Below are 25852 nucleotides of genomic sequence, written 5' to 3'. Positions count from 1 at the left end.
GCAGCAAAAAGCGCTCTAATCAGCTGCAATTGAAACCCACCAGCTCCAGTCCATCTACCAGCAAAGGGAAGGGCTTCATACAAAATGTCCTCTACTCCCACAAAGAGGTGTCAGTCCTCATGAGCCACCTGGGAATGAGCAGGAGTCCTTTTCTCACAGGAAGGAAAACTGAGTGTGCATTGCATGGCTTGGCTGGGAGAAGGTTTGTGCAATGCCCTGCTTGTAATGCCACAATTCCTTCAGGTGTACAACAGGTCTTGAGTGCAGTAGTGGCTTCTGTGACGTGACTGATAAGGGGAATGCAAATCTCTACAGCATAGGACTATGTGGCTGCTGGCTACCACATAATCTGAAGCATATCAAATCCAATGACCTCTGTGAGGTTTCTTTGCCAAGTTGTCCAATGCTCATGCAATAAAAGAAACTTTTATTTATGGCCTGTCACAGCAGAGCACTGAGATGCAGATGTGGTAAACTTTCTTAGGCATTAAAGTGCTGAAATGAAAGTCATTGCAGCAAATTTTGTCCTTCAAGTCCTTAAGCAGGACACAGACCATCACATCCTGAGTCATCCAGCCTCACAGCAGCACGAACTTGCTGTCTACACCTTGGGTTGCTTTTTTATGGTAAATCCACCTCCCTACCAGCCTGTCACAGCACAAAGCATTTAGCAATGAATAATATTTCTGCACCAGTAGGAACATCCCCTGCAGTTTGAGGATGCAAACAGTTTCTTCCTGGCAATCCATAGTGCAGCTGCCAAAGGCTACCAATCTGAGCTGGAGCCTTGGTGTTATTTTAAGCACTGTTCCCAGCTGCAGCAGCACTGTGTTTGCCAAAACCTTTCCTTCTAGAAAGGAAGAAAACTAGCCAGGCCATATGGTGGCTTTCAGGGAGATGAAGTGTTGACTTTTCCCAGCATGTCGTGAGGATAAAATTAATCCACACTTTAGCATAGCTGGTAAAGAATCTTGCATACCTTTCATGTTCAAACCCATGTGTTTTGTCTGTCCTTTTAACTCTGAATTTATATGTCCCTCAAACTTCAGCTTGATGCCAGGACCTAGATGAATACCTTGTTCATGCCTATCACTGAACAAATAAATGGAACATACATTGAGCTGTATTAAAAGCCAAAGGTAGGGACCCAACTCTATGTGTGGATAATTGAAGTCTTTGAGGGACAGGAGACAAGTGTCAGACTGACACAGAGCAGAATGCCAAGAATTTGTGCACTTCTGACTCACCTCTGGCTAGAGAAGGGTGATTAAGATAAGGGCTCTGCTCCAGGGTTACCAAATATTTCTGGACAAGTTCTACTGCTTTTCTGCTCCCCTGCCAGAATTGAGCAACTTAGACATGTCTACCAGGTACCTGGCTGTAAGGGTAAATACAGGTAGTATCCACAGAACCTTCCCAGGTGCCAGCAGAGAGGTTTCCCTCTCCACATGCACAGTCATCCCAGGACACAAACCCAAACAGCTTCTGTTTTAACTACCCATCAAGAGACACACTCAACTATCATCTTGGTCAATTTAGCAAATGCTTGCCTTAGATAAAACAAAACTGCAGAAAGGTGAGAGCCTTGTGTAATCTAAATCACATTTACTCCCACATACTGAGTAAATAAAAAAATCTTTTCTATTGTGCACTGCAGCTTATGGAGACATATGTATATAGTAAACATCCCCATTCTAAAAGTAGTTAAAGAAGGGGTGTGATGAGCCATATAGCAAACACATTGGGAAGATGAATCCAAGTTCTTGGTCAGCTCTAAGGTCTGCTAGCTTCAGTCTGTTTTCCTATGGCAGATCACAGCAGTCAATATCAGCAAACTGAAGCAGACCCTTTGGCAAAGAAAACAGCTATTTGAGTTACAAGATTAGGCCCCTGGCACTTCAAGTAATGGCTGGCAAAGTATTTCGGTCACAAGAGAGAGGCTGATGGGGATTTGCTCAGGGGCAATTCCTCTCAGCTGGTGTTACTTAGAGTATGTAGTGGCAACATCCCAAAGCACACCAAAACCATTGGAGAAGATTAACTTTACAAAGGTTCTGATGCAAGGTTAAGACATGTTTGAGATGGTGCCCAAGGTCATAAGCACTGCATCCAAATAAGGCAGTCTGGATGTTCCATACCATTTTCTTGCCCATAATCCTTGCCTTGGCTAGATTAAGTTTATGGCTACCCTTGCCCAATACCTTCTTCACCCAGGCCCCTTTCTGCCTTCCTAGCTTGACCTTGGACCTGTCTTATCCCTACAGAATTGCCTGACAATCACTGGACTCTGACTGGCCCCAGTTACTGTCACTTGACCTGCTCTGCTCACCTTGCTCAGGTACTCTGGACCGTTTCCATGACGCCACTGCCCTACTGTCATCCTTTGCTCTAAGTTCATCTTCCCTTTCAGAGCAGCTCCAGTCCAGTCATCAAGAAATTCTCCTTTAGAATGCACCACCTTAGAAGATTCTTTACCTCCAACTAAGGCCTGCAAGGTCTGGGGGTACCTGTAGCAAAAGTAAATAGCCAGATGCAATTGCAGGAAGATCACCAAAAGTAAAAATTGCCAGACTGCTGCAGAAATAGTAACCTCTTTGTACAATGAGCAGTTCTCCAACTACTGTCTCAGGGCCCCATTGGATAACATGATGGTATAAGACATTCACATCCATGAGAGATGGTTCTTTTAATCCTGGCTGCAACCTGTGACAGGTAAGCCCATTCATGGTTTTAAAAAATATTCAAAGCCCGTGATTTGTTATAAAGTTAAGATACTAGAGCATGACTTGAGGAGAAAAGAATACATTTCAGAACAAATTTTGCAGGCATTACGTGTATAGACTTTGGTTATATTTAGTAAAGCGATTATGGTTCTGTTCTACTTTGTGTTGGAGTGCCATCAGTTAATCCTGCCTCTTTTCATTCCACTAGATTTGTTCATTGTTAAACTAATGAGGACTTTTCAGCAAGTAAATCACATGCCACTTAATAAGATTCAGATGAAGTTGCAAATCTTGTTGAAGTCTACTTGAAAATGCCTGAGCTTTGTTTATCCTTAGTTACAATTGTTTCCTTTTCCTGCCAAGGCAAACTGCAGTGTCCATTGTGCCCAAGCATGAAGACAAAGCTTGTTAGTCCTTGTTAAGTTACTCTGAAGTTTGTTAGTGTCATGTTCACTCCAGATTTTTTTCAAAAGCTTAGTCTGTTTAAGCCTGATAGCAATATGCCTAAAAACTTTTCATGTTACATTTAATTAAGCTCTTGTTAAGCCTAGCTTTAGTAGGATACCTTCTCCCTTTAGTTCTATGTCAGAAGAACCAAGAATGTCACTAGAAACACAAAAATAATTAATCAAATTATATGAGCTGCATGATAGAGGAAAGCCTGGCCTCTTCTCTCTTAATATGCATAGCCTTGGAAGGCTACCAGAAGTTTTATCAAGGTATGCTATGAACTTTCAGAGCACCACTCGTATTTACTATTTCAGCATGTGCCATCTGAATACAATTTAATACATGGTGATTTCCTCACCTGAGCACATTCAGAACTAAAGGCCATGTGATTTTCACTATTACTGTAGAACTTGCACACCCAACCCTTGTCTACACACGAACCAATGAAGAAAATCTGAAAATCTGCTCAGCCTAAAGCATCTGCTGGTGTGCAGATGCATCTGTGCTGCATCGGTGCTGACCCTACCAGTTTTCATATAAATGCTCTTTCTCTGCTAGATGCTAGATTCTCCTGCTTAGAAAACTGCTATTTTATTTTCTCTTCTGCCCCAGTGCTTTGTGTTCCTGCCATTTTCTGCAGAGCCTGCAGCTCCTGGCAGAAACTGATCTGCCATGATATATGTAGATTTCTGATGCTGGTTAAACCAGCTTGAACATTAGGGCAACCTTGTCATTGTGACAGGTGAGTAAATTCAGCTAGAAAATCAGATTCTTTTAGGTCATAATGCTACTTTGCAGAACATTACAGGAAGTAGAAATATTTGTTTTAGTTTGAGACAGGCCGGATTTGGGGAGGAGTGAAAAAAAATTTGTAAAACAAAACACTGTAAGATACCTTTTGTTAAAACAAGTGAAAAAGCAATTCATCTTGCATGCTATTACTTCTAACAAATTTAATTGACTGTCTGTTCACTCTCTTCCTAGTTTATCACAAAACAGCATTACAGCACTTTGAATGGAATATATGACTAAAGGTAGCCTACCTATGCATTGTTCAGTCTCTGTATCTGTTTGAAGGGTGAAGGATTTCTTGCATGTACCTGCATTAGAAAAAATCTTTTTTCCAATGGAAATTATGAAATAAAAGTTCTTGTCATGCATAGTCCTTCATCAATACAGCTACATTTCTTAAAGCAGAGAAATGTGAAATTATGGCTTTGTGGCAGAGAAGAGCAAAAGTATAACCCAGGATTCAAATATATGACCTAGGAATCAAAACTACATTGCTCTGGCTTTCACACTGACAGCAGATGAAAACAGCTTGGAAAGATCCTTGTTCATGCAACTGTGCCTCACTGAATGATGTGGCAGGAACAAAGGCACAGCATCACAAGTGAATCTAAACCATCTGTTAAATGTCACCATGCACAAAACATGTACTGCATAAGCTCCACATCCAGGCATTTAGACTTATATTCTAGCTGGGATATTAAATAAAGAGCAGAAAAACCTCAAGCTAACAGAACAGCAATATTAGCCTTAATAAAAATGCTATGCAATGAATTCCTTGGTTCAGAGAAAAGCCAGAAGGAGCTTAGCAGACAGGTACTGTCTGCCAAGGCCTGTACTAAACCGAGTTTTTTGCAAAAACATTTCAAAGCCTTATGGAGAACCCAGAGTTGGAATAGCTGATCAGGACTGAGGTACCTAGTTAAGAAAAATAAACTTCTTGTTGTACTTGGAAAAATTCTGAGATCCTCATAGCAAGCTAATGCCACTGTTATTCTAAATATCTGCTTGAAATTATTTGGAGCACAAACCCAAGAACTCAAGGCCTAAAGACAATCACTTTTATAACAGTTTTATTCAAGTCTGTGTGCTCTAGTGTTGAGACAAGGCCTAGATCAGCATTACACTGTAATACAATAATTTTAGCCATTGAACCAAGCCTGCTTGGCATCCTTGGTTTACAATTTACAGTACATCCAAAAAAAGAGCAAAGAGAAAAGAAATCCCAAAACGTCAACAACTTCCATTAGCTCTTTGCTTCACTTAAATATTGTTCTATAACATAAAATAATTTAATACAAAAAGAACTGTAATCCAAATACACATAATACATTGACACAGAACAGAGGAAAGATACAGTAGATTATGCACAAGAGTATTCAGCTGATGTGTTACCTACAGTGAAACAAACTGGACATTAATATAATTTAACTATTTAAGCCCAAGAGGGTCAGAGGCAACAAGTCCAGGTCACAAATAAAGCTTTTTAAAAAATAATGCAATCTTCTTTTCCTCTAAGCTTACTGCTGTACAGAAGTTAAAGGAAGGCTCCAACAAATCACTTAATTTGACAACATTTCATCACACAAACAAGAAAAACTTGCTCGCCTCTGTTATTTTACTCAATTCTGGGGTACATTGCCATTTGGTAATCTAACTGCTTCATTGCAGGTTCTTCAGGCAAAACATACCTTCAGGTGCTACTTCCATAGCAACAGACTTTTGAACATCATGAACAGAAGACATACAGAGGTCTCCAAAACCAGACTGAAATACTTGAGCTATAAGATGAATCCCAGTCCCACAGAGTTTGGAGTTCCTTATGAAGTACCCACCACCCTCCACACAGTGATTTCAACACAAGCAGGAACTATCCCATATCTCAAAGGATCAGACATCGGGGCATGATCTTGCACTAGAGAAATCTACTCACCTGGTTATTCAGATTTACAACATTGTACCTAGGAAAGTCAGGTCACCTATTTTTGCATCTGGCTTGAGACAGAAGCAGGAGCAGATCCACAATTAATAAGGCAAAAGAAAGTAGCTTATAAAAAGAAGGAGGAAATACATTCTCTGGCTGAGAAATTCTTGGATTTTCAAAGCCACAGAAGAGACATTATTAAAAGCACAGGTATTTTCCCTGATTTTTCCACCACTGTTGCCTGCTCACTCCAAATCAGCTTCTCAACTTAAGTCAGGCAAAATATCTCAGATATTTCCAGCTTGTCCTGAATTTATGACAAAGAAATCAAATATAGCAGCACAATGTGCTGTGCTGACAGCTGACAGACAATAATCCTAGAACTTTAGTAAAAGTGGTGGATGTTGATCACTGCTGAACTTATCAGGTCTGTCCACCAGCCTGGAGGGATGCATTTTTAAAATGAGAAGAAACACTTGAGAATAGGCCTCGGGTTAAACTGCCATTTACACACAGAGCCTCCAGTCACCACTTACTGTCCCTTTACAGTTAGCAATCTGCTAATGCAGAAGTTGCTGCTCTTTCACCCCATGTCATAAAACATTCTCAGAGCTTACCCTGCTTATGGTTAGAAGTAGCAGTCAAATAGGCATGGCATGTGCAGCCATGGAAAGGCCACAAGAGTCAGCAATGAAACCAGCATTTTGCCCAGGGGCTTGTTGAGGAACTTTTTCCTCTGGTTGAGTCCTTACACTGACAATCAAGGTAAGAATCTGGTCCTTCACCATCAGTCTCTACATAACAATCCCCCAATTCAGATTTAAAGAGCTTTGCTCAAATGGGGTCTTGTGCATTTTGACCCACAAATACATTCCACTGACTTCAATGATGTTTAAGTATGTGATGAAGAGCTTTCTGAATTGAGGCCTCTTCCCTTTTAACTTGAAAGTTAATGACCCTAAATACAAACTTTTACTACTATAATTATAGCAATAGATGCTCTTGGGTTTATGTGGCATCTTCTTGTAAGTGCCAAACATGATGGGCGCTGGTGCCTGTGGACTTTAGGTGGATCTAGGTAAATGCTGCAGTTCAAACCTAGCCATCCCCCAAAGAGATTTATGTTGCAAAGGAATGGATCCTACTCTCTGCCAAGAGCACTGGCCAAAATCAACCAGTTCAACTGGCAAACACTCTTAAGTATGCTTTCTTTCTTACTTTTTTCCCCTGTGGCTATATTCTTTGCAGTCTAAGGTATCTGGATTATTATAGTTGACAAGATAACCTTGAAAATAGAGCAATGGCAGAACTGATGGAGTAAGAACTGCTTGAGATGCAATGTGAAAAGTCCCCTCAGAGATATTAGCTGCTCTGCTCAGATACAAATCTTAACCCTGTTGACATTGTAAGAGCTGCTCACTAAAGCATGCTAAACAGAAGAACAAGTCTACTGTGAGTATCTGGGCAATCAGTTGAGCATGTCAACTGATTTTGTGATATTGACCCGGTCTGGGAGAAAACAAATTACCCAAGCTGAGAACATTCACAAATTCCAGCAGAACTCAAGGAAGAAGCTCTGTTCACCTCCAGATATAGTTAGACTCAAAAAGCTCAGTGTGCAACTGAGCTATGCCAAGCAATAATCAGAGGCCAGTTTTGTTCTGTAATTTAATTGCTGCTAGCAGCATTTCTATCATTAAAGCTTCAAAAAACACCAGCATGTCTTCTGTGCCATTATAACCTGTCCAGCTAAGATCACAGGACACAAAAGATCAGGATGTGGCTAGAGCAATGTTTCTTCTCTCTCTGATCTATATGCCTCTCCAAGACAAGGAGGCCAGTTTTATCCAACCTCAACATCTGTTCTTGAGAAAATGTTGAATCAAAACAATCAAGGTAGAATGGGAGACAGGGTTAATCAGTCTGAAATAGCATATATAAAATAAATTATTCTTGTCTTAATGCTGAGGTTTTGGCCACATTGAACACAATGTAGATTCTCACTAGCGATCCTGACAACTAAAATTTGAGCATGGACAAAAACTTATAGATGTACTTCTGATTAATGAAGGGCCTTTTCCCTGCCTCCCTCTGTGATCATTTGTCAAATTGCTTATTTTAAGCAAATACAACTTTGGAATTGCTCCTGCAGATTTGTTCTAAGTCCCCTTTTTCTAGCTGTGCATCCATCTGACTCATCAGCTATAGACCTAACAGTAGCCCACTTCAAGCTGGGTTAATAAATCCACTACACTGCACACTAAAAATTTGTCATAGTTCCTTGATATTAGTTCTATTGGGCTGCCTGCACATTATTAGCATTCAGATACAGTAAGGACTGTTTTAGGAACTGATACACTAGGAAAACAATATTTCAAATACTGGAAAACAATCAGGATCGTGTACAGCTCCCCTTTAAGAGCACATGAGGTTATTAAAAAAAAAAAAAAAAAGTTTTGAAAAAAGAGGCTATCACTTTTAAAAGCAGTAGTGACCAATATAAAAACTACCTTTTTGTCTCTGAACAATCAACTCTTCCACAGGTTAGAAATCATCAAGAAAAATGCCCCGTTTTGTCCTTTATTGTTTATTTTGGAGACATAAAAATCTACAGCAAATATAATCTTAACTTAATAAACTGAATAGCTGGTTTTACTTTTCCATCAGGAATTTGCACATCAAAGAGCCAAATACAAGTTCGCCTCTACCTTCCCATCTCATTCCAACCTTAGCTGCATACTTAAAGCAATTCTTACAAAAACTTAGACTTTCTGCCCATTCTATCTCTACAAATGAGGTAGTTCAGGGTAAAACAAAACAAGCCAACCAGAAACTGGATAAGTTGGATGGGGCTTTGAGTAACCTGATCTAGTGGAAAGTGTCCCTGCCCATAGCAGGGGTACTGGAAGTAGATGACCTTTAAGGTCCCTTCCAACCCAAACCATTCTATAAAATTAAATAACTGTACATTCCTCTAATTCTTATTTAGGACCCAATTTACCTATGATGCCAACAGTTTACCAAGTAGCTAGTACCCCTTTGTCCTTTGACTTACATTAAGAGGGATAATTTCATTGTGTTACTTCCTGCCAACCTCCACTTCCACTTCACCCAGTTCTATCTTAATGCTTTTAGCTTGGAAATCTTTTAGGTCAAATCACACCTGAAATGTGTATGGTTTTCTGCCTTACTATGTTACTATGGCAACAAGAATAAATAACCAACAAAGATGGGATGGGGCCAGAACCCTAATGGAGGAAGAGGGAGAGGCAGTAATAGCATGTGGCTCAACACAGGGGTATATATGGAAGGACACAAAATGCTTCCTGTGATGGTATTTGGCCTGATGTGCAGACAACACAGTACTCAAAGCTACAACTAGGAGGTCCCTCCAAAAAACCAGCCTCAGGCCCCAGCAAGGAGACATGTGAGATGGAAGGCACCTTGGCATACAGGATGCACCTAACACATATGTATATTTGAGAGGCTTAAAAACCAAACCCAAAATTAACAATATCCCCAAACAGAAAACTAACTAAAAAACAAACTAAAAAACACTCACAGAGCTCAAGAAGCTATCCTCAGTAGGAAAATTATATTCCTGATCAGAAAAAGGAAGATTTTTCACTTATGTACAAAACAAGCTAAAATGCATTTCTTGTATACAAACATTGATGAAGTGCTGAAGATTCTCCAGTTGCAAAAAATGGGAAGTCCTTGTTAGAAGGGATGGAATATTGGAATAATAATTCCAGTAGCTACATCAGACTCACTGCCCAGTCACCAATGGCAAGATACTTGTTAATGAAGCACATACCACTTAGCCTGGGAGTGACTACTTCCAACGTAAAAAAACAAAGTTGATGTAGGTAATTTCAGAAGGTGTGTTCACCTCTGACCAGTGGCAAAACTGTTTAAAAAAGCCAAGCATGGGAAAAACCAAAAGCAAATGCACATTTTAACTGCAGCATGACTTTCTGCTAATGCATTCAACAGAGGGAGCACCAGAAAAAGTCACAGATTCATCTCCATAATGTCTCCTGAAACTGTGAAAGTGAGATTAATAACAATAAGTTCTTCTTAAGACTGTATTGTTTGTTAAATACCAAAAAAAGAGAAAAAAATATATAAACCAAAACAAGGATTAAATGAGGGGAAAAAAGCAAATTTGGTTAAAGATCCACTCTGTCCAGCTAGCTACCATATTAGCTAGCTGTGCAAACCACTGTATTCTAGTACTAAAATAGTAAACTTAAGAAAAAATGTAAGAAGGTATTCTTTCCTATAGATATCTCAATTATATCATCAACCAAAGATTTATGAAGTCTGAAAGTCACGCTCTGTGATAGTGAGAGTGTATTTTGGTTCTTGTATTTGCTGTATTTATTGCTTCTTACAGGTATGTTTTAACATATGTCTATTCCCTTCTAATATCCACTTTTACCCAATTTGTAGTCTTAAATGAGTTCTAAACATGGAAGCTAAGAAACTGTTCTTCAGTGACAGGATATGGATCAAAAATCTTTCCAAATGTAAATGCCCTTATTTCATACAAAAAAACCCAAACAAAAAACCAAAGAGAAACAAAAAACCCAAAAACAAACCAAAACAAAACCCAAAAAACAGCAACAAGAAAAAATAACAACCAAAAACAAACAAACAAAAAAAAGGAGCCAAAAGGAGGACTTAAATCACTCTGGAAGATCCTTCTTATTCACCATCGAGTTACTTGAGAATATCCCAAAATACATGGAAAAGGTTAGAAAGCAATGAGCATGTTTTCAAAAAAATAAAAATAAACAAACCTATTTACATTAGTTCAAAATTACTTGCAAAAATAACAGGCTATCACTGAATTTTGGGACATAGGAATAGGTTTGGTTCCATACATCCAGTAGGACTCCAGGTCCCATATTCATCCCACAGAGATGAATTAGGTTTCAAATAAAAATCCATCTCAAGATAGAAAGGCGACTCAAGGTCGGAGGTTTCCTGTCAAGTTTTATTTAACAAAACACTCCAAAGGCAAAGACCTTTCCTTACTTAACCATTACTGCCTCACCTTGAACAGAATGAAAGGTATCCAGTTTTGTGACACACTGAAGTAACATCTCTACGCAGTATTGTCCACAATGTCTTAAGATAACAGCATGCTATGAAGAGGAGGGCAACTACTCCCATTCCTAGAGGTACAGAAAAACATTTCATTATAAAACCATGCCAAACCAGAACAGGTCTTTCCCCACCAATAACAAAAAATTCACTTTATAAATACTCATTTTGTTAGAAAATTATTACAAAAAGAGTATTTCCACTGAGGTTCCCTGCCCCATACTGAGTATCAACACATTGCAATAATAAACTGAGGGAAAATATGTATAAAAAATTACATTTTTGTAACTGAAAATGACTGAGGAGAGATTAAGACCTACTTGTTGGTAAAACAGACCACTCTGCACTCTGTAAGAAGCAACTGTATTAGAACAGAATCCCTAACTATTTCATCACCTTAGTTTTGACACAAAAGCCTTCTTCTCTCTACTGGTCCCACACTCAATTCCTATTAAAATTTATAGAAATTTATCCAAAAATTGTCATTTTTTGCACTGGTTGCTATGTCTGTGCCTTCCCTCCAACATTACAGGAAAACTAAACAGGCTACAAGGACAGCACACTTTGAAGGGCTGACAAACTTCTTTCTATTTCCTAAATCAGCACATCAATTGCATAAATTAGTGATACACACTGCCAGCTGGCTAAACAAAAATACAAATATATTTCTAAGCCACAAACATTTCTCTCAGCTACAATCTTATTATTACTATCAGTTAAAAAACTGCCACTTCCTCTTTATAAGGCCTGTATTCATATTTTTCTCCATTCTTTTGTCATTGTTTTAGACTACTCAGTGACTTTCACATTATCTTTTTCTCATTTTCTCAGAAAAAAGAAAAGTGCAACTTATTCAAACATTTAGGAAACAATACATTTATTAGAATTTTTTTAAAGTAAGATTTTCACCATCTTCCTCAAGAATATTACTAGAAAGGTAGGTCAATGACCAATATTCTGACATTTTTGTTTCCCTGACAAATGGGAATACTAGCAACCAGTAGGAAAAAAAAGATTTTTGAGCTCATACCTTCTCACTGTCTAGTGGACTATAGCTGACCACTCCTTTGGAGATTTGGAGCACCTCAGCTCCCACAGCTGGGAAGGAAAAACTCCAACAGATGAAGAAAGCAGTGAATTCAAGCCAGGATGGGACAGATGGATAGAGAGAGAGGTTTTGACCTAGCTTAAACATGCACACAGCTGCAGGGCCTTAGGACACTGGCTGCAAAAGCTTTTGGAGTGCATAAAGTAAAACACCTGACAACTCTGTCTTGAGAACAGAGAGGGGCTCTGCCTGCCAGAGAATACCCCACCACCTACTGAAGTCAGGAGCCTTCTTTTCACAACTGAGTCCTCTTGCCTGATACCTCAGGAAGACAGTTATGGGTGGATGCTCAAAGACTGCCTTGGGTTAATTCACATGCTAGATTCAATGAAAATAATTGCATTGAAGAAGGGTTAAAAAAAAACCCAAACAAAAACCACAAAAGAAACACATACCACCCAATATGCTTTTAACTAGTCTGTCTGGCAGCTTTGTAATAACAATATCTAGGTTGGTAAACCTGACCTGGATCCTTGACTCTTGTCACCAGTCCTACCAAGTGTTTTAATGTAGCAATGTCCATTTGGTATTAGGGAAGATACTCTTTGGAGCAAAGTACTCCTCAAAGTTCAGCTACATACCACCTTCACCAAGTGATTCTATAAAATGCAGAGAGGGGCAGGGAAGAGGGTTAATTCTTCATCCTCAACTTTCTTAAGCAAAAAAGGCGAGAGAACAACTTGCCTTTTATGTTTGTCCTTCCTGGGAACTTGACAGAAATCTTGAAAGTTCTCTTGGTAAAATCAAGTGGCCAGCTATTGGAATGTTTAGCAGGCTGAGTTACATCAGTGTGACCTAGAAAGGTGCCTTCCATTTCAGGTAAGTAAATGATTTTAAAGATTTCTGTTTGAATGGAGCTATTCCAGGTGATGCCTTTGCAGAGCAGATGATTCTCCCTATGACATTTATAATGATACCTTTTGGATAGAAAACACTACATTTCAGAACAGCTGATCCAGTTTCGTTCCAAACTTTTAAAAATTATAAGGAATTATATGAAAAATATATTATTTGAATGTCTTTCTTTTAAATCTCTCTGACACAGCCTCTTACTGAGATTACATTAAGGTTGATTTTAAATTAACAATCTGTTGGATGAGTTTTGTCTTTTTGCTAGTGTCTGAGTCACAAACTGAGTTTTCAGAAACAGAAAGTAAAAGGATGCTTATGAAATCAATAATGCTAAAGGTCTAAATTTAACAAAAGAATCAGAAATGTAAATTTTCTTTAAGTATCTGAATCCCATCTTGCCTTATCAAAATACCTTGTTTAAACAGTCAACAGTCTCTTCAGCTTCAACATCTAGTGTAGAACCATTAAGGCTAGCTCTGGAGATTTTAATAGGGAGAGCAGCAGAAAGTTATTCTGCCATTAAGCATTTTCCATGGAATGTGATAAACAAGAAATATGTGACCTTTCAAAACAAAATATATTGTAATTGCTTGAAAAAAAAGGTGCACTTGACTAATGGGAACATGCTGGTTTCAGTCCTCACACAGAAGTAAAAAGCCTTACATACAGTTCTTCCCCACACATGCTGGTTTCTAAAATCAGGTTACAAACATCTAAACACACAGGTTCACTGTGCTGACAGCTGCAGGAAGTATTCAGCTCAACTGCCTTCACAGCAGGACTGGACTGCCCCAACAGGCTGAGCACTGCATTGGCAGCACTGTCAAATGACTTATTTGCAACCAAATATCAGCAGATTAGCAAAACAAGCACAGATCTGTACAAGAACAGTGAACAGACATGCTGTACCCTGCAATAAAGCAGACTACCATATTACAGTCATATAAAGGCCACATCCCTTACAAACAATGCCAAATCTGGGGAATACTGAAGCTCTCATTACAGCCAGTAAGACATACCTGCAGTGGCACAGACACACTTGAAGTCTTTGTACAGAAAACTCTGAGCATAGGCACACCCCATTTGTGTGACTTCCTCCTTCCAGACAGGGGTCTGTCCTTGCTCCAGATCTAGGAGTGGTTTACACATTTGAACAAGAATGAAGTTCTACATATCTATAGTGCCTTTCACTCAAAGATCTCAAAGGACTTTATACCTATTATATATGTCCCAACCCCTCCCCTTGTGAGGTAGGTATTATTCCTATTATTTACAGATGGGGAAATTCAGGCACAGAGGTTATATTATTTGCCCAGGGTCACACAGTGAGTCAGTGACAAAATAAAACAGAATCCAAATGTTCTGATTCCTATTTGCACAATCCAACTGCTAACAAGCCTTATTTTCAAAACAGCCTTAAACAAGTATCAGTGTACGTAAGAACAATCTTGGGTTTCATGGATCACTCCTAAAAGGTGTAAGAAAGAAGAAAAAATCAAAGGAAAAAGATGTGGAAACACATAACTTACTTCTGCAAGCCAACACATCTTTAAAGAAAGTTTCTGCTAACTCCCCTCCCAAAGCTGAGGCAACTTGACTATGAGCCTGAGAAACAGGGTGGGAAAAAAGAGACTGATGGAATGAAAGTCTGAAATAAAAAAAAAAAAAAAAGCTATACAGCTATACCATAAGCCCTCATCTTGAAAGCACAGAGTCATAAAAAAATAGGGCTGAGAGGGACCTCAAGAGAACACTGAAGTACATCCAACCTACCCTGAAGCCAGGATCAACTACACCTACTTGTTTCCAACAGTCTGGTTTACCTGCTCTCAAAGACCTCCACCAGTGGAGATGCCATGCTTTCCCCTGCCATCTGTTCCACCTTAAGCTGTCTCATGAGCAAAAGAGGACAAACAAGTCTTAAGATAGCTACTTCTGCTCTTTTACTGGGGGTATGATGATTCCCAGGCCTGTCTAATGATCTGAGTGTATTTCAGAGAAGGTAATCTCCAGATATTTATTTGTTTTTGTTCTGGATTCCTTGGGAAAACATCAAACACTGATGTCTGCTGTAGTGTAATATTTGAATATTATTTAAAAATACTGATTAATACCAGGATAGATACCAATATACTTACTGCAAGTGCCAAATCCTACAAGGTCAGTAACAAAAGACTTTGATATTTTAGCTCATTGCAGATTCAAACTGCAATAAGAGGGCAGGGAAGACTACAGAAAAACCCCACAGCAAAAGTCAGCATCTCAGAGTTGCCAAGTTTCACCCAAATGCAGACAAAAATCAGGCAGCTGGCAACACATCTTCAGCAGAGGCAGCACCATATGATCTCTGTAGCATCCCTCCATCTTGTCTGTTTTCAAAGTGCATTCTCAGTGCAAAAAGTAGGATTGAATTTAGAGGGGTTCATTGCCCCCAGTGGTTTCATATTAAGACCAGAATTCTTGCTTGAGTTCATATGCTGCAGCTTTGTGTGTGTTAAGTTCACTTCTGCATAGCGGAATGGTGCTGTCCTGGCTCTGCCCCTCAGCATCTATGTCCAACAGTGTCCGCTCCTCTGCAGGAGGACCCACCTGGAAAGGAAGCAGTGCAGGCAGTCCAGGTCTCTCTTCTACAGTGCTGCTGCTACTAGCAAAACAAGAGTCCAGATTGCTTGGAGTATCAGTACTTGAACTGTTGGCAGAAGATTCACCCTTGGCATTGCTGGGTGACACAAACCACCAGGGATCAAGCCGCTGCCGACTGGCTGCAGGACGTGGCCGGGGCAGGAACTCCAATGTCTTGGGTCTTTCTAGTGTGGGATCCTGCTGTGCATTCCATCGTCTCGGGGTTGGAGGAAAAACAAGGTTGGGGTCTGGCAGGCGAGGGACCTCACCGGGATCTCTGCTCGGACTAGGTGTTTTTAATACACCTATCCAAAACAGACAGTGCAAGAGAAGAGGGAAAAACATGTTAGATGACACTGCTAAGTGATTCCTACAGATCTTAGTTTATTGTTTATACAGTGCAAAAACATATTAAAAGCAGAAAGCCTCCATTCAGAATCTACAAACTCTGTATCTTCAAGATTATGGCAATCTGAAGATGCTGGAACCAAAACCATGTACTGCATTATTCTGTTAGCAATTTGTGTTAAGAAAGCCTCCACAAGTAATTCTTGCTGGGCTGGTCATCTCAATGAACATATAAGCAACAAGTAATTATACTGCTTCTGTCTTTATCTTGAAGAGGGAAAACAAAGATGGCTGAAAACCTACCGGCTCCCAGTGCTCCAGTTAAACAGCTACTGGAAGGGCATCCACTGGTTGGGCACCCATTGACAACCAGTCCACTCCCTTTGATGGCTCCATCAGAAGGTGTGCGCCTGTGTCCACTTTGCTGGGTGTGGGAAGAGACTGTCACGTGTGTGGGAGTCAGGGACTGGTTGGGGTCTTGCTTGAACCTCTCGATCTGCACATTGACCAGTGGGTTTGTAATGGCTGGCAAGGGAGCCTTGACTGTCACTGGGCTGACAGGCATCTCATAAACCACAATTTCATCACTGTCTGAGCGCAGCAGGGACCGGGTGGAATTACATTCGGAAATGGAAGACAGGGAAAGAAGAGTGAGGGATGTGGATGGCTCGCCTAGCAACAACAGGGGATCATCCTTCTTGAAGATCTTCCGAGAAGGTGGACTAGTGCTCCTCCGTGGGCGTCCAGCTCGCTGAAAAATGCTATCACGCTTCTTCTTCTCTTCCTTGGGCACCTCTGGCTCTTCCTCAATCAGCAGCTGACACTTCCCTGCTTCTAAAAGGTCAAAACCCAGGCCTGCAGCAGCCAGCACTGCTCCACAGCCAAGCAACGCAACCTCACATCGCTTGTGGTGGGAGCCGCTACGTTTGAGGCTGTTGGTGGGTGTCAGCTGTGGGGTACTGGTAGCAGAGTTTACAGGGGTGGACTCCTCATTGGCATCACTAGAAGGGCCATCCCACTCCTCATTCTTCTGAAATGGGATGCAGAGGTATGACTGATTGTGCACAGGTGAAGGGTGCACTTTGCCCTCTCCATTAAAACATTCACTGTCCTCATCATCTGGAAAGCAAATGAAAATAGACTTTGTGTCAATGCAATACTTTCACTGGCAAATTTTATTGTCTCACAAATATAGTTCAAAACAAGCTTCTCTTCAGAAAATACAGCTGTTCTTCTTACAAACATAATTCATCAATTCCCAAATACAGCCTATTGTTTCCGAAGAAGACAGGCTGAGAAAAGTATCTGGAAACACTATCAAAGTGAAAGAAATTAGTGAAGCATTCATCCAGTTGGGATTAATTGCAGAACAGCATTTCAAAAGCAACCTACACCTCAGTAACTACTAGAGTAAATCTATGTGTTTGTGAGTGAGGAGCAAAAGGTAGAAAAATTTTAAGAACTGCTCCTTTCAAGTGAAGGTGTAAGCATGCTGCATGTGCAAATATCATTATTCAGGAAAGGAGCTGGGAAACAGCATGGAGCTAGAGGAGAATTAACAGAAGCTTGTTAACTTGATAGGAGGACAAGCACAAGCAGTGAGGTGAACAAGAAGATGGACACTTGACAAAAAATAAAAGGAAAACAGACACCAAACAAAATGAAAACATTGCTGTAAGGTACCAGGGGAAGGTCAGGAAAGAGGTTCATTGAAATATGAATGGAAGCAGTAATGAGAGTACCAAGTGCAGGGAATTTCTTTACCCATCTCTGCTAAGCTGGTGAATCCTGGAAAAGCAGGTGCAGTTCTCTGGATCTTCCCAAGATTTGGTGCACTGGATGACCACTGCTTGCATCCTTCTACCAGAGCTTTCAGACTGAAAATAGTAGAAGGATGTGAGAAAATGTACCATGCTCACAAACATGAACATTATATATTCTCTATTGATCTACTTAGGATATGCATGTTTCCATCTCAACTACATAGAACTGAAGTCCTCCCACAGCAAGAAATTTTGTGACATCTTTACAGCACTTAAAAAAAAAAAAAAATTAAAAAAGTTAAAAGGTCCCTTTATCATTTGTTACACTGTGGCAGTCAAAAGGCCTCTGCTGATAACTAACAAGCTATGAATGCCGAATAACAGAAGGCACCACTACAAAAATCAGATGAAACATTTTCTTTTTACATCAAGACATAATCTTTTTAAATCTTGATTTCTTTTTGTAATCAGTCTTATCATGGCAGGTTAAAAATAAATTGCTCAGCAAGGGGAAAGGGAAACACCTCCAAAAATTGTTTTCATGTGAAACACAAATGAACAATGAAATTCAAAAATAACTCACTAGGACAAATAAAATAATAAGCTCAAGTCACTGGCCATGTCTCTGTATTATAAACCCAATATTTTTCTCATAAAGGAAACACTGTATTGAAGTACAGTTAAAAGCACAAGTTCTAGATTATGGAAAAAAAAAAGGCAACTAAGCAACTAAACCTATAAATAATGTCATTGTTTCTTTTACTTACAAACAAAAAAATCCCAAGAAAAGAATCCAAACCCCTACTTTGACCTGTGTCTAAAAGTATGTTACCATGAACTTACTAGTAATCTCTATTCATAGGTTTTCATTATCATCATCCTGCACTAGTTTCATGACATCAGACATGTCAAAAACTTTTGTTAGCAGCACAACTTCCTGATATATCAATATTCAAAGTTTTATTATTCATTTATCAACATAGTCTGAACTTGAAAATTTCTGGTGCCTTTCTCCACAAACTCCAACATGAAACATCATAGTATTGGTAAAAATCCACACACACTTAGGATAAGCAGAAATTACATGGAAGGAATAAAAAGATCTGCAGATAGTCTGAATGATCTCAACAGAACACACAAAAGCATTGACTTGTTATTAAAAGAACAGAAAACTCTGAGATAAGATCTCTTCCAGCTCCATTACTAACTTGCACTGTTTTTTTGGTAAGACACATAATTCATTACCATCATTCCCTAAAAGAGAAAGGGAAATACAACCGTAAGTAAGATACCTCTTATGATTCTTGTTTTGCACCAGAATCATTCTGCAATTCTAAGACAGCTTCCATTCCAGGATTTCAAAAATTTATTACATTGGGATATTTTTTTTGCCTTGGTATGAGTTTTTACTCTGCTCTCTACCCAGCTGAGATGCTGTACTTGTCACCAAACTATACTGCAGTGATAGCAAGGCCACAGGATCTGAACTTGATCCAGCATGATCAGTTGATTGATGACTGTGGTATAGACATTACACTAAAAGTATCCTATACAGTTCTCAACTGCATTGCAAGTCCATCCCCATTAACCATTCCGTACCCTGCTGTGATCTTGAATCCAGACAGCACAGCACTGAACCCTATCTGCCACTACAACAACCACAGAGTTTTGTAACAGACATGCCATTCAGTGTGTGGGTCTGTTCTGATTTACTCCCTCCACAGTATACTCAGCTGTGTAATAACACAACACACCAAATAACACATGTTGGATCTAAATTACCCAGGTATGCAACATGCCCACCTAGGATACATACTATATACAGAGAGATCATATTAAGGGAAAGCTGGTGGGTGAAAATGAACCATGTTAGCAGTGTGAACATGTCCAAAACTGAATCTCAAAGCCTTACAATATGGGTAATCAATTACTGAGGAAGGTGAGATTTCCACAGAGCTGGGAAAACACATATTCAACTTAAGTTTGCTTCCTTTTGACTTCTGAGAGCAATCTTCACTTGCAAACAGACTGAAGGTTTGCTGTTGCTGTCAAAGTGTAGCTCAATCTGAATAGGAAGATAAATAGCTACCAGAATAACTTCAAGGCCTGCTACATTTGCCTTAAGGGTATAAAATTTTCATTCTTCCCTTTGATTTTTTGCTCCTTCTCGTTTCCCCCCAAATTACAAGCAGACCTCAAAGACCTGTCCAGAAGGTTGCCACACATCATTTTAATTAGATAGTGGTGCGCATGTGAAAACAATTCAAAACCTGCTGACTTAGAGAATGTTCCTACTAGAGCAGTATTGTCTGCTATTGTCCTAAGGAAAGAGCAACTGGAATGATTTGAAAGCACTAGCACTAAAACGATATTTCAATCACCAGCATAACAAATCAGGAACCTAACACTTCTTACCTGTAATCTATTTAGATTAATTAAACAGAAGGTTGTTACTTTATTGTATTATGACTGAGTTACTTTTCTCTTGCCTTTTTCTACTGGGAAGTCAAAAGCACCTCTTTTTAGGAATGGTAAGATGACAAGGTGCATTTGCTCAGCAAATTGCAAAAGACTTCCCTACAACTGTAAGGCAGCATCTCTGGTGTCTGAATACCATTCTGTAATACCATGATAAGACATTAATATAATACTGTAGTGGATAAAAAAATGTTTGTTGCCAGGCTCACTCCTATTTAGCTTGCAAGATTTTAAAGGATAACTGCTAAAGGATTTTAAGTCACATTCATTAACAACTTCCATAAAATTAGTAACCTGTGCGAAAAGTAGGGTGACCATCACCCATGACATAGTCAGTCTGTGACTAATCAATGCCAAGTTTAAAGGCAACTAAAACTTCACAGTATATCCTTGAGAATATGCTGTAAGGTCACAACTGAACTGCCACAGAACTAGTCCAACATGAAGCTTCATGCAGTCTCTGCAATTCAGCACAAAACCTTTCTACTGCTGTGCATATTCTTTATGTTCAAAGATAAACAGAGAAGCATGAATAATCACTGTATCTTTTCATGACTACCTTTACTTGATGTTAATTATAGATCACTGCAATGCTCACAATGCTATTCTCAAATTATCTTGGAATTACCTCCTGTGAAAAATACATAGAAAGTGATAAAAATTATGAAGATGAAATTTCATTTATCACAAAATCCCATAAGCAGCAGTAACATCAGCACTTCTGCTCCCAGAACAATGTTATAGAGAATACTTGAACTGGACTTCTCTACCTTAAGTTTAGCTCTTCACTATACCCCAATTTTCCCAGGGTTCAGTATTTGGGTCAGCCCTGTTTAGTATCTTTATCAATAATCTGGATAAGAGGATTGAGAGCACCTTCAGTCAGTTTGCAGTGACACTGAGTTGGGTGGAAGTGTTGATTTGCTGGAGGGCAGGAAGGCTCTGTAGAGGGATCTGGGCAGGTAGCATCGATGATGAACCAAGGCCAACTGTATAAGGTACAATAATGTGAAGTGTTGGGCTCTGCATTTGGTCACAAGAACCCCTGCAATGCTACTCATCCCCATCAAATGTGGATTACCGGCTGGAAAGCTGCTTGGTGGAAGAGGATCTGAGGATGCTGGCAGTTGAACATGAGCCAGCAGTGTGTCCAGGTAGCCAAGAAAGCCAAAGGCATCCCAGCAGGGAAGTGATAATTTTCCTGTACTTCTGTGCCAGCAAGGCTGCACCTCAAATCCTGTGTTCAGTTCTGGGACCCTCACTACAAGAAAGACACTGAGGAGCTAGAGCATGTTCAGAGAAGGGCAACAGAGCTGGGGAAGGTTCTAGAAAGTCACTCATATGAAGAACAGCTGAGAGAGCTGGGGTTGTTTTGCTTGAAGAAGAGGAAGCTGGGGGAGACCTTATCACTGCCTACAACTCTGAAAGAAGGGACTAGACAGGTGGGGGTCAGCCTCTTCAGCCAAGTAACAAGTGATGGGACAACGAAAACAGCCTCAACTTGCACCAGGAGAGGTTTAGATTAAGTATTAGGAGAAATTTCTTCACTGAAAGGGTGGTCAGGCATTGGAATAGGCTGCCCAGGAATGTGGTGGAATCACCATCCCTGGAAATGTTCAAAATATGTGCAGATGTGGGACATGGTTTACTGGTAAGCATGGTAGATGTAAATGGTTTGAGTCAATCTTAAAGGTCTTTCACAACCTTAAATATTCAATAAGTTTCATCATCTTACCCTGTAAAATAAGAATTTAAAAATACTAAAAAATAGCAAGAACTATCTTTTGAGTCACTAATATTTACTGCAGCTCTGCTCCTTTTAAATGAAAATCTGCAGTCTGGCATGATCTCAGCAAGGAGTGGTTCATTGTATGTTAGCCATACTGCCCTCTCAGCAGCACTCTCACGTTTCAGACACTCTGCAAAATGCAATATCCGCATCAAGTCTCACTAGGAGAGATTCTGAGTGCTAGAGAACATCTCAGCTGTGGAGAGAACAGCACAGTTTTATGAGCAACCACAGTTTGGAAGCAACTCCATTCCAGCTGTCTGTCCCCAAAAGCAATCAGTGCTTCAGCCTGTACAGTAATGAACAGAAAATGGAAGAGGTCTATTCCCAGAATTCTAAGAATGTGATTTCAAGATAGAAGTGTTTTTTTCCAGCTTCAGTGACCTCCTGTCCTTTTTCATAATTAGTGATTTTAAAGTGTGACATCTGTTTTAAGTCCTTAAAATGCTATCCTAGCCCTCATTAGTAAAAAACATAAAGCATGGGCAGCAGTCAAAGAAGCTTCCTCCATGTTGTCCTGCCAACATGTCTTGAGTATCTTAGAGAGAGAACTTATTTTAATAGATCCAGGCCCTCTTGTAGGGGGCTACAATACTGATATACTATGCAAACATCAATTTTTCTGGCATTTTGCACCTGAACACACAATAGTAAAGATAAATATTATAACCAGCTATTTTATTTTCCCTGCTAAAAACATGGCAAGAGTCAAACCATCCACTTATCAATTTATCAGGGGGAAAATTCTCAAACTCTGCTAAATATTACCAAGCATTCAAATCTTTTAGAAGGTCAAAAATAGCCTTATATCTAAAGGAGCATTCCAGCAATGATTTATTGGAGTCCTGGTATAAATAATTCACACGCACAAAGAAAAATAAAAAAGAATCTACAGAACAATAACCTATAAAAACAGAGGTACGACCTCTGTATATCTACAAAAATCACTTTCAGGATTGCTTCACTCAAGATGCATGTCCTTTTTAAAAGATTGAAGAGAAGGTATTTGCTTGGCTTTATCAGATACTTTTTATATATCAGCATTTAAGACAAGAAAAAGCATATTTGAGAATGGTAAGAGAGAATCAGTTTCAGATGTTATATGAAACTTCAGAAAGCTAAACCTTGAAACAGAGAAAACCTACAACAGAGAGTTTTGCACAGCTAGGAAGTTTGACAGCTTACAAATACACCTAACAACAGACAATAATAGCAGACAGTGAAACATCAGTTGCTAGCAAATGAACTGAATGCAATTTTGCAAACTCTGAATCTCTAACATCTTTGGTACAGGAATGAAGCTCGGAAGCAGAAAGGTGTTTGCAAGCAGATAGGTAAATCTCCTGTGAGCCAGCTCATGACCAGTTTTAGAACTTGGAAATGAGTCTTCCTCCAGGCCCCCTCTTACCCCTCTTCTCCTGCACCTAGCTCCTTGTGACAAAGTGAGCTTGGTCCCCAGGTGCGTCCCTTTTTCTTCTGGCCTCGCTTCTCCTCTTCCTCTCCTTCCTCCTTTGGAAGGACTGAGCTTCGTCCCCACGTTTTACTGCTTTCAGCAGGTGTCACTTCACAGGTGGAAAGAACAGTGGAAAATGGGAAGGAAAAACAGATACACAAATTAAAAGAATTGGTTCCACGGCAACAATAAAGAATAAAACATAGGCCAGAACAGGAATCGCAACAAAAGTGATTTTCCCATAATTCTGACCATTTATCAGCACAAATGTAACAACCAAATGCCAGATTAAGCATTCCCTAATCCTTCCAAGTATAAACAGCCTCTCTAGCTTTATTCCATCACTGTTTTTTCTTTAGAACCACCAGTTTGAAACCAAACACACAAGTGCTGTGATATCCAGTACAAACACTGTACATTAGTTAATATGACTTTCATAATTCTAAGACATGCATGTCTGCCTAATTCTGTGTTATTATAGGAACACTATTTGCATGACAAGTGCCCTTGTTCTTATTTCCTTAAAACAGTAACTTAATACAGCAATGTTTACAGATCTAATCTGCAAATTGGCATATTTTTAAATTAACTTGTCCACGTAAGAAATATATTTTCTATAGAAACAGCAGTATTCCAAGAACTTGGGTAAGCATGATTTTAGCTCCACAGGAGGTGATATTCTCTCCATCACCAAGATACTCAATTTTTCTCTCTAAATGCATACATACAAGGTATAAAGCAAACATTTTAAGTACTTTCTTTAATAGTCCTGTCCTAGATATGGAATCTTGGCATCTTACCACGCTGACAGACTGTACATTTCCCAAATTCAATACTACATTGAGCTCCTTACACTGTATGGCCCTGAGTCTGGGAATAATGGTAGGACTTGCAGGAGGGCTGGAGCAGCTACTGATCAAACTTTTCCTTTTGTCCATCGTTGGAGAAGCCTGCACAGTGAATTTATGCTGAAAATCTGTTTAATAGAAGAAAAAAATAAATAAAAGCAGAAAGACACAGTTAAAATTCTCTCTTTTTTTAATATAAGAAAAAACAAATAATAATTTGTGGTAACTTCCCAAGAGTGCAACTTATGGGATCTATGTAGAAATGAAGTTTTACAGCTAATTGCTATTTGCCCATTCTACACACTGAGAATTCAGAATGAAGATGTGCACTCACAGCCCTGAAATTGTATCTTCTTAGTGTATGTGTGAAACACATGCACATACAGACCTTGTGTTGACTGACATGCCAAATTATATCTCTGTATAAATCTTTGTACACATTTTATAATAATTTCTCTTCTGAACAGTCAGTGTCTCCCAGAAAACAAAGAATATAGTGAACGTCATCATCTCTGATGTAACAATGAGAACTAGACGATTTACAAAGCCCACGCTTCTGTTTTTTTGACAAATTTAAGATAGTAAGGATTCAGTATTTCAGGGCAACACCATCTTCACTCTTAAGAGTGACTTTGCTAACACCTTACTAATATTTAACATTATTCCAGATGTCACTTCTGTGTTAACAGGAGTTCACACATGAACTAGCAATCTAGGGCTTTAGTCTCACAGCTATCAATTTGGTAATTTGGCAATTTTTAGATTCCTGCACAAAAAAAATCCAGTAGATTATAGATTCTTCTGCATCATTACATAAAATATTCCCCAAGCACGAATGTCCACTATCTTCTATATATATTTTTTAAAATACTGATTCTTTTGAGTACTAACATGTTAAATTGCAACATTTTTATGATAAGCCATATGCAGCCAGTGGCTAACACCATGCAACATTTCAAATGTACTTCTGGCCTTAATCTTGGAACTTTGGGCAAAGCTAACCATAAGAGCAGTAAATTTAGTTTACTAATCCCAAAGAGGCATGTTTCTCATCAAATCCTTTCTAATGCATAAGGGTTAGTAGTAAGGAACTATCAAACCTGCAGGTTGCTCCCATTTCACCTGGCACAGCCTAACACATCACTAACCTGAAGGCAAGCTGATATGATTGCCATCCTTCAACTTGAGCCGGCTCCTCTTGAACTTCCCCATGCGTTTCTTGACCCGAGGCTTCTCCTGACACAGCTGGTGGATGATGATGTTGAGCTCCCTTTCCAGGATGTCAATCTCGCGTTCTGCCAGCTCCTGTTCCCGCCTTCGTAGCAGCTCCTCATGGTTCTTCTGTTCAACAGCAGCACGACTCAGCTCTTCTTCCCATGTGCGCAGCTCCTGCAAGGAGAGAAGGAAGTAGAAACAAAAGGTTATCTTGCAGCCTGTGGGTTAAGACTAACATCACCTGTTCTGAAGGCACAGCTTCAATGGCTTGCACTCACAGAACTGCAAACACCACTGGTTAAAGGCTCAGCTGAGAGAAAAAAAACAATCTCCAAGGACATCAATGCCATTCAAAGCCCCTCGCACCAGTATTAAAAT

At 39.5% G+C, this 25852-nt stretch overlaps 1 protein-coding gene across 4 annotated transcripts in view; it reads right to left on the bottom strand.

The window, feature by feature from the left end:
- Nucleotides 1-10659: 10659 nt before the first annotated feature.
- Nucleotides 10660-25852, bottom strand: part of MAP3K9 (mitogen-activated protein kinase kinase kinase 9) — a 54176-nt gene continuing 38983 nt past the window's right edge. For 2 of the 4 annotated variants that reach the window (XM_079309829.1, XM_079309831.1), the window contains 6 exons: nucleotides 25408-25648; nucleotides 24265-24387; nucleotides 23367-23520; nucleotides 17693-17805; nucleotides 16232-17047; nucleotides 10660-15885 (listed from right to left, as the gene is read on the bottom strand). In XM_079309829.1, the coding sequence (XP_079165955.1) occupies nucleotides 15404-15885; nucleotides 16232-17047; nucleotides 17693-17805; nucleotides 23367-23520; nucleotides 24265-24387; nucleotides 25408-25648 (1929 nt within the window). In that variant the 3' untranslated portion in view covers nucleotides 10660-15403. The remainder of the gene's footprint in view (nucleotides 15886-16231; nucleotides 17048-17692; nucleotides 17806-23366; nucleotides 23521-24264; nucleotides 24388-25407; nucleotides 25649-25852) is intronic. The other 2 variants (XR_013774740.1, XM_079309830.1) reach the window with 2 other exon arrangements.

Source organism: Erithacus rubecula, assembly GCF_903797595.1.
Source record: "Erithacus rubecula genome assembly, chromosome: 6".
Classification (NCBI taxonomy): Eukaryota; Metazoa; Chordata; class Aves; order Passeriformes; family Muscicapidae; genus Erithacus; species Erithacus rubecula.
The sequence above is the reverse complement of the archived record's forward strand: the minus strand, read 5'-3'. Positions and strand labels throughout refer to the sequence as shown.